The following is a 13,203-nucleotide window of genomic DNA, read 5'->3' on the forward strand; positions in this document are numbered from 1 at the left end:
GTCCAGGAATACAACAATCCTGTACACTCCAAGTTTGCCTCAGTTTTTTTTGTTTACTTTTGTGGCCTAGTATTGCTATTTATTTTAACTTTATTATTTGTGTTTTGTTTATTCATACTCATGTGTAATGTTTAATCTTTCCGTTTCTGTCCCTCGTCCTCCCCTCTCTCTGGATGGTCATTTTGGTCTATAAGCTGAACCGTGTCCGTAACAACCGGCTCACCACATCCCCCCTGCCCCTCCCCCGCTCCCCCCGCCGCTCTGTGTCCCCCGAGGTCCATGCCATCTCCTCTGAGTGGATCTCCCTGACCATAGGGGGTGCCAGCCCCCCCACTGCCCCCACCCCTCCTCTACCCCCGCTCCCCTCTGTGTCTTACCGCTGGGGCGAGTACCTGCCCCCCTCTAAGTCTGCCAGCCCCGTGCCCCCCATCTGTGGCAGCCCCTATTGCATCTCCCCCATGGCCTCCCCCTCCGCCTCCCCCCTGCCCCCGCCCTACCCGCCCCGCCCTGGCTCGGCCACCCCTTTCCTCACCTTCACCCCGCCCCAGGGGGAGGACTTCCTGCTTTCCCCTCCCTCTCCTCGTCTGTCCCGCAGCCTGAGCCCCTGTGGAGGGGCGGGCCTGGAGAGCTGGTTGACAGGGGCCAGCCCCTTGAGCATCCTGGAGAGGGAGTTGATGGAGGGGGAGGGGGCAGAGGGAGACAGGGGCACTGGCCGCGAAGCCCTGGGCAGCTGGCGAAATAGCCCTGCAGAGGTATCTGATCAACTGCATGGTGTGCAGTGTTGCATCTCGGGCTCACTGTGGTTAGAACTGGAGTTCTTCCCTCCATGAGCCACAATAATAGGATGTTTCCGTTGTTGCTGCCTCTAGATAGATAATTGTGCAATAGATAGTGAATGACAACTAACTGTAATGTTGACCTAAAGTTGACCTTCCTCCAATGCAGTCAGCAGAGCTTACACGACTCGTGTCATATTTTGGTCTGCATGTTGTTTTTGTTTGTGTGTGCGCTACTAACATGCACATGTTTGAGTGTTAAATTGAGTTTTCATATGAAGATTTATCTCAGGTGTTTGGAATGAAAACCATGTGACCATGCATGATTAAATCATTGTATTTTTTTTTATGTGTTGAATGATTCAGAGGGGTTGCAGATTCTTGACCCCCACAATTATACCATCATATTGTAAAATATTGTCATAGAGAAGCCAATTTGATTACTATTTGAGGATTAAGATTGGTTTGTGAACAATCTGAAACAAATGTATGAATGTTTTTATAGAAAATAACTTTTGTTTGAGAGATATGTCTATGGATTTTTCTAACAGTGTAAATTGACTTCCACTACGATTGTGTTTACAGCACGCTGTTGGAAATGAATTGCACCTTCCAGACATCACCCACTGGGTACACACTGGTTGAATCAACGTTGTTTCCATGCAATTTCAATGAAATTACATGGAACCAACGTAGAATAGACGTTGAATTGACATCTGTGCCCAGTGGGGAACTCCTATTTGTGAGCCATAGAGTCTAATGTGTGTGTTCCTCTTACAGCTGCTGAAGAATGACAGTGACTACCATGGAAGAACCTCCAGAAGCCCTGTCATGTTGTTTGACATTCAGGACAACAACATGAATGCAAACTCATTCACGGTAAGGTGCTGATTTGCCTTTTGTGGGCGACGATAATGTTTGAAAATGAATATGTCTAGTATTTCTGGATAAGAAATATGTGGTGGGGATTTATTCATCATGATCTATGATGATCGCTTGCTTTAACTCGTCACTGTTAATTTAACTGAACTTCCTCACTTAACTAATCGTTTATCCTAAACCACATCTCAGCTTTAGACTGTTACTTTGAGTTTCTGCGAAGAACAAGTCAATAAGATAAATATGACAGCATTCTTGCATGACCTTGCTGTCATCTTTTCCTCCCCACTAATTGTGCATATCATCTTTTGAATAGTATCAGACGTGAACTAATAGTTCATTGTGACTGTGTTCATTCTATATGCCACTCACTCTAGTGTCTTGCTCTTCCATGCTTACCCCTCGGCCGGACTCCACTACCATCTCTTCTGGTGTTTCACGACTTTCCTGGTTTTTCCTGGTTTCTAACGGATCCCTCCCTTTCTGCCTTGCTACTCACTGGACCTCCTACCTTCCTTCTTCCTGTGCACCCTCTAACTCCCTGCCCCTCTACCCAACTCCTTCATCTCTCCTTCTGGGCTGACTGGGAATTCTCTCTCTGACTGACTTCTGACCTGACCACTGTCACTAGGAGGCGGTGTGTAATGAGATCATGAATATAGCCGAGACCTCGGTGAGGTACTGCAGCACCCTCTCCCCCCACCCCAATGACTCTGTCCTCCACAGACTCCTGCCCCCCCTTCACCCCAGTAAACAATCTCTCATCATTTCCCAGCAACCCCAGTCCCACAGCAGCAGCCCGGAGCCAAGCCGTCTCAGCTGTGGAATGTGAGTATGGCCGTCTGACGTCTGTCCCTACGTCTAGTCTGAGCTCTGGATACTCTGGTTTCTGTTTTACTGTTGTACTCTGACTTAAGGCCCCAGTTCAACCGAGTCATGTTCATTAGGGCATGCCACGGAAAAGATTTTAAAATGCTTTGCAAATAGAAAACTAAAATGAGTCCCAGTAGTCGCTCCCTGTTTCAGTTGGTTTTAAACCATTTGGTGCCTACTGAACACTACCCTGGTCTTGTAAATACGTCTCATATTTCGTTTTTTAATACTATGTCTCTCAAGTCCTTTTGTGGTTGTAGTTCTAACTTCATGTAATGTTATCCTACAGTTTCCAGGCTTTGTACAGTTATGTGCCACAGAATGAAGATGAGCTGGAGCTGCAGGAGGGAGATCTTGTCAGTGTCATGGAGAAGTGCGATGATGGCTGGTTTGTTGGTATGTGCCTGGGGGCTCAGGATGGATTCCCCAAAGATATGGTCATAGTCACATTCATCCATATAGGGTTACAGCAGAGTGACAGCAGAGTGACAGCAGAGGGTAAAACTGCCATGTGGGTAGTTTCTCAGAAATTCGCATATAGAGGAGGTTCAAACACATCGGGCTCTATTTTCGCAAACCTAACACAATGGTCAATCTTAGCGCTGGCAGTAGCGCTATAGGTGTCAAAAATATTTGAGCTATTTTCACAACCGGAATTAGTGGCGCAGTAGCAGGCGGTAGCTGGGTCTTGATGAATAAAGAAGTTGTGGGTGCGTCGCGACTTGACACCTCACTGGCCAATCAGAACGTGCTCAATGGCTAAATATGTGGTCACTTTAAGTTGTGTATTTACGGTCTTTTATGTATTGCGTTGTCATCAACTCCTAGTTCGTTAAATAGCCTCCCCCATATTTGCTAAATACGTTGAATATGTTTGCAGTCCACATTGTTCTAATTGCGTTGCTTCAATATGGAAATATATTGTTTTGTAGGGGCTGTAGGGGATAGGCCTACTGTAAATTGGACATGGACATGCCAAACGTAGTCAATAAGCAAGATTAAATTCACTAGGCTATTGATGAGGCCTAAAAAGGCTGTGTATAATTCTAATAAAAATGGGGCTGTCTAAATAGTTATAGGCACCATAATTACTCCCCGTGGGCTTATAATACAGACAAGGCAACTTAGACAATGTTTTTTTTTTTTACGCACATCCAAACTTTTCACAGGAGCTGGACAAAGATTGAATATAAAGAGAAAGAGGGAATGTCCACTCTCACTGTTAATCTGCTCCCAAATGTAATGTTTTATAAACGTCATGGAGCCATCTTACTGATCATACTTGCACTTCTCCAGAAATAGCCATGTACATTCTCAACATAAACCCATTGTCGCTGAATCTTTATAATAAGTTTGGTTTTTAATCAAATGAAATGAAAAGCAATTCATCTGTTTGGGTTTTTTTCTACAACAACAATATTTCTAAATCAGGATCGGGTTAGAAGCATGATGTCATAAATCGCATCTCTTGTTCCATGAACATAAAGCAAACCAACCAACCACAGGAGGTTGTTGGCACCTGAATTGGGGAGGACGGGCTCGTGGTAATGGCCGGAGTGGAAAAGGTGGAACGGTATCAAATTCATTAATTACATGTTTCCACGTGTTTGATGCCATTAAATTCACTCAGTTCCAGCCATTATCATGAGCCATCCTCCCCTGAGGCGTGGATGTTTGTCCTATACATTGAATATTGTTTATTAAATACTATACAGTAACCCTTCAATAAGGCTAGTTATAACAAACATTTAGCCAATCTAGTATTTGGGGGGGGGGGGGGGCTTCAAATATTTATCTACACACATTGCATTTGCATTTCAAAAATGCAATGCGTGTTCGAACCATGGACAAATTAATATTGCCCAACCATTATAATAAGATTAGCCTACCATTGCCGTTGATATAGACTGTTAGTGGCTTTGCCACGTGGAAGGTAAAACAAATGAACAGGCAAATAGCCTAGGCTACAAGCAGATTCTGCACCAAGCACAGCGATTGGAATTCCTGCGATTGGACAGTTAGGTTCAAGAGATGAAAGTGTAAGATACTATTTTTTAACAAAATTACAAAGGAAAAACAATAAAACAGTCTATTGTAATGACATGATGTTTCTAAACAGACTTCCTACAGTCAGGTGGCACCTTTCATTCGATGGGTATCTCACATAGGCCTATTGAGTCCTAACTTTTCCCAGAAGCTGCATGGACAAAAATAATGTCCAATATTAAGAAATACGGTAATGGTAGTTTACTCTTTTGCTGCTGGAAGATATTTTAATAAAACATTGGTTATAGGTTACTGATTAGGCTACTGTGTGCCTCCGATGACAAAATCGATGCCATAACCAATTGGATTACTGCTAAACCAGATTTTAGTGAGTCTTAAATATCACCAGTAGCGCTACTTGAAATTGGCACGTTTTTAATGACAAACATCAAATATTTCCACCCCTTCCACCTCAGCGCAAGCGAGCTGATATATATAGCAAAGCGCTGGTTTTTAACAACTCGGGAATTGCCAATGAGCATGCGTTTGGCCTAAAAAATAGAGCCCGTAGAGTTGAAAACGTATGTGTTTATGTTTATGTACTCAATAGTAGTGGTTGCTATTATGTCACATAAGTAGGCACATTTGATTGCAAAGACTAACAAATGTTGTTGTTGTTTTGTTCTCAGGTACCTCGAAGAGGACAAAACAGTTTGGCACGTTTCCAGGAAATTACGTAAAAGAGGTCAACTTATAACCTGTCAACAAACATTTATAGTGTGAGGAGAACCTAGCTCTAACCCTTGGTTGCCTGTTGAGTGTTGGGAAATAATTACTATTACTCTTGACTCTTTAAATTAGGACAGTTATTTAGTCAAGTGAATATGTTTGTCTAATGTAAGTGATCAGTTTGGTCTGAGGTATGTTAAGGTGCATGAGGTGACAATAGGAGAAAGCTAGCTGTTGACACTCTGCCCAATCGTCAGTGTGGTGTACACATACCCTAACCACGTCCTGCACAGTACATGGCTGAATTTATCATATGATATTCTAACAATGGAATTTTTTGTAAAACAATTCAATGTCACACACTGCAGCATACACTGAGTGTACAAAACATTAGGAACACCTTCCTAATATTGAGTTGCACCCTCCTTTACCCTCAAAACAGCCTCAATTCATCGGGGCATGGACTCAAAGTGTCAAAAGCGTTCCACAGGAATGCTGGCCCATGTTGACTCCAATGCTTCCCACAAGTGTGTCAAGTTGGCTGGATGTCTATTGGGTTGTGGACTATGCTTGATACACACAGGAAACTGTTGAGCTTGAAAAACCCACCATTGTTGCAGTTCTTGACACACTCAAACCGGTGCGACTGGCACCTACTACCATACCCCGTTCAAAGGCACTTAAATCTTTTGTCTTGCCCATTCACCCCCTGAATAGCACACATACACAATCCATATCTCAACTGTCTCAAGGCTTAAAAATCTTTCTTTAACCTGTCTCATCCCCTTCATCTACACTGATTTAAGGTGGATTTAACAAGTGACATAAGGGATCATAGGTTTTACCTGGATTCACCTGGTCAGTCTGTCATGGAAAGAGCAGGTTTTCCTAATGTTTTGTACACGGTATATTCTTATACAGTAGGTATAGTACTTGCGGTGTGTCCTAGTGATTTGTTAACTACTATACAAAGTATTTTTGAAGCACATGAATGTCTATCTATATGAGGGGGCAGTAGCAGAGCAGTTTATGGATCAAGAGAGCGGTTCTTACAACCTCCATGATGGATCAGGAGGGCTCAAATGTGTAGTTGCTGCACTAGAGAAATAGGAGCTGTTATTCATCAGCTACCTTCCAGGACCTATGTTGGGAAAAGTTGTTTTATTTAACGTTGAATGCAGATATATTTGAAGGTTGACATGACTTGCTAAGCTGTCTAGAATACCATTTTCTTTCTAGGAAAACCCATGTAGTGTTTGGTTGGACATACCATGAAGGTACCAACCTATATGTGATGGCATATACTTGGACCGTGTCCAACAGACCATATTCCTTGGGTTTAAATTTCAAAAACCCATTGACCTGACAGCGAACTTAAAGCAACAAATTTATAGGCCTGCTATATTGTGTATCATCGTGGAATGGCTTGATTTTGTTAGCTCAGAAGGCACTAAAAGTTAGAAAGCTATGTTTGTGACAATGTTAGGCTTGTAGTCTTTATAAAAAATTGCAGAACACTCTTACCTCGGTGTAGTCCAAAAGCTTCCAATGCCATTTTAGTATTGCCTCTGGTTTCTATTCAAGGTCTGTACTATAATTCGAGCACGTTCATCTGCATGATAGAAATCCCAATGATCAAACATATTAGCTAAGCTTTCTGTCAGATGAAGTAATGAATGCAATCAGGAAGACTGGCTGTGCTATGTATGTACCTGATGAAGATAGCTCGTGTGTGTGTGTATGAGCTAATGGGTGAGTGTGCGTGATCTTCTGTGATTCCTGTGAGGTAGCTGGTGGCAGACAGCTGCCTAAACTAGACTGGCTCCAGTGGAACCACAGGACAAGGCGTGGTATGCCACTTTTTTTTAAGCACTTAACTGTATCAATAGCTAGGTTTCCATCCAATTGGCGATAGATTTGAATGTGAATATTCGACAATCCGCATAAAAACATATATGCACATTTTCCCACCAGGGATGTGTTTGAATCAAATGGACTTGTTGTGGAGAAAAGGCTCTGCGTGATGACGTAGTGCACATAAATATAGCTTTTTGCGGTCAAATTCCCATGCCCCAAAAAAGTGAAGTGTGTTACCATCGCATTTTCAAAGCTACTGATGGTTTTGTCACAAGAATGTTGTGTTATATAGAGAATATGCCCACTCTGGTCTTGGCACGTGCGCTTTTAGCCAACAGTTCACATATAGAGTGCGGGTAAGCTAGTCTACATTATGTGATTATTTGAATTGTCAAACAGCAGCCAAGCATCAATTATCATGTCACTAGAATATTTATTTGGAATGGAGCATTAAGCTCATCTCCTTGCACTTTCACCACCCTGTGAAGTTTATGATAACTTATTCAATCTATAGCTTAATAAACTGCATGTTTTCCCGAGTTGTAGTGGGACGACCACACAACATATCACATGACTCCCAAGTTAACTTCAATATGATATTATATCAATATTTTCTTATTAAAAGGTATTTCCACCGCCATTTCATGCATAATTAATTTGACTAACAACAACAACAACAACAAAAAACATTGGAAAGTTTAGCGACAAATAATTTTGTATTTTATCCGACATGTAATTTTCTTCACATTAAAAAGGTTAGTGCCATCATTATTTTGAGGTCTAGGCACAACAAGAAAAACATGACTAATTATCTTTGAGCGGGACTACTCCCTTGAGGAAGATTGCTTTGAAATCTGATATCAAAGCATCGAAGCAGTCTTTTTGTGAGGACAGAGGTCCCCAATTTCAAAGCTTCATCAGATTTGTAAACTGGTAAAAGGCATGCACCATGTCAGAATACTGAATATTCTGAAAACTTGGTAGATTGAAAAAAGGATGCCTTATGTTGTGGCAGCTCTTACTTTCTTCTCTCTTAACTTAGTCATATCAAATTCTTCCTCTTTATGACTAACTGCTATGTGTTCTTCAGCGGAATCCTAAATGTCATGAGTGACAGTCTAGGTTCACTAGGCAGTATAATTGAAATTAGAGTATATCAGTAAGACTATCAACATCTAAATAGTATTATTACCTTTTTTTACAGTAGTAATACTAATCTAGTTCCTGGAGTGATACTGATTAAGATTATTTATATGTTACATATCTTTATTTATCCACTTGATGAAGTTAGCTACAGTAGTGCAGTGATGATTAGCATTGACCAAATTGGGACATGGTCTGGAGTTATTAAGTGGCTACCCCCTATCATGTTACCTTGTGAGATATTTATTCTACAATGAAGTACAGCTCTGCCTGTTTACTAATTTGTCTGTTGTACTTGAAAGGAATAGAAAGCTTCATTCTGTCAAGCTGTTACAATGTTTTGTCATTGACGTGAGACGATACAACACTCAAACATCCAACATAGTTTATCCCTAGCTTTTTTACAGCCAACATCCAACATTGATGAGAATAGTCTTGTGTGACAGTTGTTCTTTACCAAACCAGTTACATTGTGCTGAGTTTGTCTCTAAATCATTCATATGACTATCAAGAAGTATTTTGCGGCAACAGTGAAGCATAGAGGAGGTGTTCTACTCACAGGCGGTAACTTAATTGGGAAGGAGGGGCTGTAGTAATGGCTGGAACGGAATCAATGGAGTCGTATCGAACACATCAAACATATGGTTCTCATGTGTTTAATACCAGTCCATTTACTCCATTCCAACCATTATTATGAGCCGTCATCCCCTCAGCAGCCTAATGTGGTCCGACTGTATGGCCATTCATGTGTTTGTAAGTAGTGTTTCTTACATTTGGTCTGCTGTACATAACTGCCATAACTTATGTTTCTGAAGGATAACCTGAGTGGTGGTTGTATTATGACTCCGATGTGAGCTGTTTACCACATAGAGATACAGTATAACACAATGTGTTCTATTTAATTATGTGGTTCCCCCATGCTAGCACTTGCACTATAGATATTACCCTTCTCCAACACAGACATCCGAAGTCAAAACAAAGCTTATAAGATCCAGGGACAATTTAATAAGGAAAGGTCTGTTCCATGTCAAACTGGCTGTATGATAGACTTTGGCAACAAGCAATCGCTCTTCTTGTGCTATCGTATGATAGCCTTTACAAGTCAGTGTAGAATGTTGATGTGATAATGTGCTCCATGAAACATCGCAGGATGTATGAATGTATGATTGTGGAGTACTGTATACACACATTATGTAAAAAGGATCCGTGCTTTCAGCTTGAATTAACATGTAAACCATTAAACAGCCTGGCACAATAAGGATTGTAAATATGTATAATAAAGAAGTATGGAATCCAAGTGATGGGAAAAGTCACATAAAGCTCTATCAGTTGTTCCAGCTTATATACCTGAATGATTTTTGGGGGGCAAAGCACAGAGTGAAGAGTTATTTAGCACAGACAGTTTGATGCATATGAAGTAACATTACGCTGCCATTTTTGTGAGGATCGTAATGCCTTATTTCAGATACAAATTGTGCCTAATTTTCATTTGCTTTTATTGATGATCACAGAAATGTATCCATATGTCATATTTAAGGATATTACTATTGTTTATACCATTAGATGTAGTCCTTGATGGGAGAATAGATGTACTAGGTACCACTACTGTACCAGTACCTTGACTAAAGTGTGACACTGCTTCAAAGATATTATTAATGATCAAGGCACTTAACCCTCATTTGCTCCAGCGGTGCCGTACTACTATGGTTGACCCTGTAAAACAACACATTTCACTGCACCTATCCGGTGTGTGACAATACTATATATATTTTTTTTCTTTAGTTTGCCAAGATGCACAACCTGCAACAGGTTTTGTTTGTTTGCTTTTGTTTTTTGCAGTGCTGTTTCAGTGTCAATATTAAAATGAAGACAACACTATTTACTGCTGTGATTTCGGTATTATGCAATATTTAAATAAACTATATAAAGCATCCTGAAGTACCATGTGTCTCATGTCATTTAATAGGTCTAACTTTGAAACAACTGAAGGGTTCCAAAAAAAAACTGTTTTACAGTTATTTGTATTTAATGTTGTTTGACTAAGCTTATTCTGATAATTTTCTCAAAAACCCATACTGTACACAACAGACTCACAGACGCAGGTATACTCCAGAGAACCTGAGATGTCATGGATAACGCTGATTATATAATCAGTGCTAGATAGGAGACAGCACAAACTCATTTTGCCGCGGGGACCGCATTCGGTCTTCCACAAGGTCCGAAGGGCCGCACTGAAATGTTTTTTATATTTCCTCGCTGTCACAATTTGGAAACTGTAGTGCTCTATCCATCGTTTATGGAATTTTCAATACTCCCCGACTGTCTATATTTATTTTTGGGGGATGATTATTAGCGAGCTGGACACAGTCAAGAAACTGTTTAAATGTAGGTCCATTATCATTCCTACACAATTTATTTTTAGTCATTCTAATAAAGTATATTGAATATATTGGACCCCTTAGTGGGCCGGATCCGATCTGTGGGCCGTATGTTTCACATAAATGATCTTGGAAAAGTAAATAATTTTGGCTACAGTGAGTCCGATACCACCAACAACATCCCAATTGAACCTCTGATTTGAAAGTGATCAATACAGTTCAAACGATTTATATTGCTTTGTTAGGCCTACTCGATCATGCACTGAGAGGCCCCGATACAGTAGGCCTAGTAGGACAGTTTCTGTGTAGGGCCTACATTCATTTGCTTGTCTCCTATCTTACTACTATATAGTCCAATATGTAAACATGTAAACTTTTTCATTAAATCATGAAACTTGTTACACTTGCACAGTTTGGGGCCCATTTTCAAATATGGAGCCATCGCAAAAGAAACTACACATTTTCCACCATTACCAAATCATGTATTTTGCATCATATCTCCTGAACCAAACATTATAACATAGAAAATGTCATGTCTACGTTTTGATGGTCAATGATTACAACGGTGCCATGTACAACATCATAAACAGTTCTGATTATTATTTATGTGCCATACAGTCTACTGCTGTTGTCTTTCCCCTGGCCGTGAATGTAGAGACTGTGTGACATGACACTGTAAATTCATGGAACACAGAAAGGCCTTTGAAATTGTCTGGACCCAGGGACTTGGTGATATCATGGGCATGTACAGTGTACCTCAAGGGCTTGTGGGTGCCAAATGCCACTCACCAATCCTCAAATTATATTTCAGAAGAGAACATTTCCATTTTGGAGCAATTCACAATTCTCGTTTATGATTGTAGTAAAAGTCTAGACAACATCAATCAAGCTCATTTTGAGATCATGAAGATAGGAACAGAAAAGGAGAAAATCCTTCCACAAATGATGCATTGGTGCAGCACATCAAAATCAATTAATACAAATGTTATTTTTATAGCCCTTTTCACAACGATTGTCATGGAGTCCTTAACAACAACCCAGCTTAAACCCCCAAAGAGCAAGCAGCAGCAGCAGCAAAGGAGAAACAAAGAAAAGATGGACGGAACCTCTTTTAGCTGTACCGAGTAGAAGGTTGGAGTGCATATTACCATCTAGGCCAGACAAATGGTCAATTTAGGCACCCACAAGCCCTTGAGGTACATTGTACGTGCCCATGATATCACCAAGTCCCTGGGTCCAGACAATTTCAAAGGCCTTTCTCTAGCCAGAGAGTCCACATATGCCGGCAAAGATCGACTTCATCCATTTGTGATGAGTCTATATCTGGGCCTTCTGTGTGACATTGTGGCTAAGCCATTGGAGTCATAGTCTCTTGATGGGCATGGGTCCTGAGATCCTCAAAAGGTTCTACAGCTGCACCATCGAGAGCATTCCAACTGGTTGCATCACTGCCCGGTATGGCAACTGCTCGGCCTCCGACCGCAAGGCACTACAGAGGGTAGTGTGTACGGCCCAGTACATCACTGGGGCCAAGCGTCCTGCCATCCAGGTCCTCTATACCAGGCGGTGTAAGAGGAAGTGCCTAAAAATGGTCAACGACTCAGCCACCCTAGTCATAGACTATTCTCTCTGCTACCTCATGGCAAGCGGTACCAGAGTGACAAATCTAGGTCCAAGAGGCTTCTAAACAGCTTCTACCCCCAAGCCATAAGACTATTGTTCATCTAATCAAATGGCTACCCAGACTACTTGCATTGCCCCCCTCTTTTACGCTGCTGCTATTCTCTGTTATTATCTATGCTTAAGTCCCTTTAATAACTCACATGTATATATTACCTCAATCACCTCGACTAACCGGTGCCTTTTCCTACTCTGTACCGGTAACCCCTGTATATAGCCTCGCTATTGTTATTTTCCTGCTGCTCTTTAATTATTTGTTACTTCATTTCTTATTTTTTTGTATTTTTCTTAAAACTTCATTGTTGATTAAGGGCTTGTAAGTAAGCATTTACCTGTTGTATTTGGCACATATGACAAATAACATTTTATTTTGATATATAAATATTAGGATGAGTAATATCGGAGTGGCATTGACTAAAATACAGTAGAGGTGAATACAGTATCCATATGAAATGAGTAAAGCAGTATGTAAACATTATTAAAGTTACAAGTGTTCCATTATTAAAGTGACTAATGATTCCATGTCTATGTATATAGGGCAGCAGCCTCTAAGGTGCAGGCTTGAGTAACAGGGTGGTAGCCGGCTAGTGATGGCTATTTAACAGTCTGATGGCCTTGAGAAAGAAGCTGTTTTTCAGTCTCTTTGTCCCAGCTTTGATGCACCTGTACTGACCTCACCTTCTGGATGAAATCGGGTTAAACAGGCCGTGACTCGGGTGGTTGAGTCCTTGATGATTTTTTGGGGCTTCCTGTGACATCGGATGCTGTAGGTGTCCAGGAGGGCAGGCAGTGTGTCCCCCGGTGATGCGTTGGGCAGACTGCACCGCCTACAACCGCAGGACTCTCCAGAGGGTGGTGCAGTTGCCGTACCAGGCTGGGATACAGCCCGACAGGATGCTTTC

The 13,203-nt window shown here is 41.3% G+C and overlaps 1 protein-coding gene across 9 annotated transcripts in view; it reads left to right on the top strand.

Annotated features, from left to right (window-relative positions):
* LOC109898827 (sorbin and SH3 domain-containing protein 1) overlaps positions 1-10,185 on the top strand; it is a 70,833-nt gene extending 60,648 nt beyond the window's left edge. For 5 of the 9 annotated variants that reach the window (XM_031835872.1, XM_031835874.1, XM_031835871.1 and 2 more), the window contains 5 exons: positions 195-752; positions 1,557-1,655; positions 2,287-2,483; positions 2,818-2,924; positions 5,204-10,185. In XM_031835872.1, the coding sequence (XP_031691732.1) occupies positions 195-752; positions 1,557-1,655; positions 2,287-2,483; positions 2,818-2,924; positions 5,204-5,271 (1,029 nt within the window). In that variant the 3' untranslated portion in view covers positions 5,272-10,185. The remainder of the gene's footprint in view (positions 1-194; positions 753-1,556; positions 1,656-2,286; positions 2,484-2,817; positions 2,925-5,203) is intronic. The other 4 variants (XM_031835878.1, XM_031835879.1, XM_031835876.1 and 1 more) reach the window with 3 other exon arrangements.
* Positions 10,186-13,203: the final 3,018 nt, after the last annotated feature.

Source organism: Oncorhynchus kisutch, linkage group LG11, assembly GCF_002021735.2.
Source record: "Oncorhynchus kisutch isolate 150728-3 linkage group LG11, Okis_V2, whole genome shotgun sequence".
NCBI lineage: Eukaryota > Metazoa > Chordata > Actinopteri > Salmoniformes > Salmonidae > Oncorhynchus > Oncorhynchus kisutch.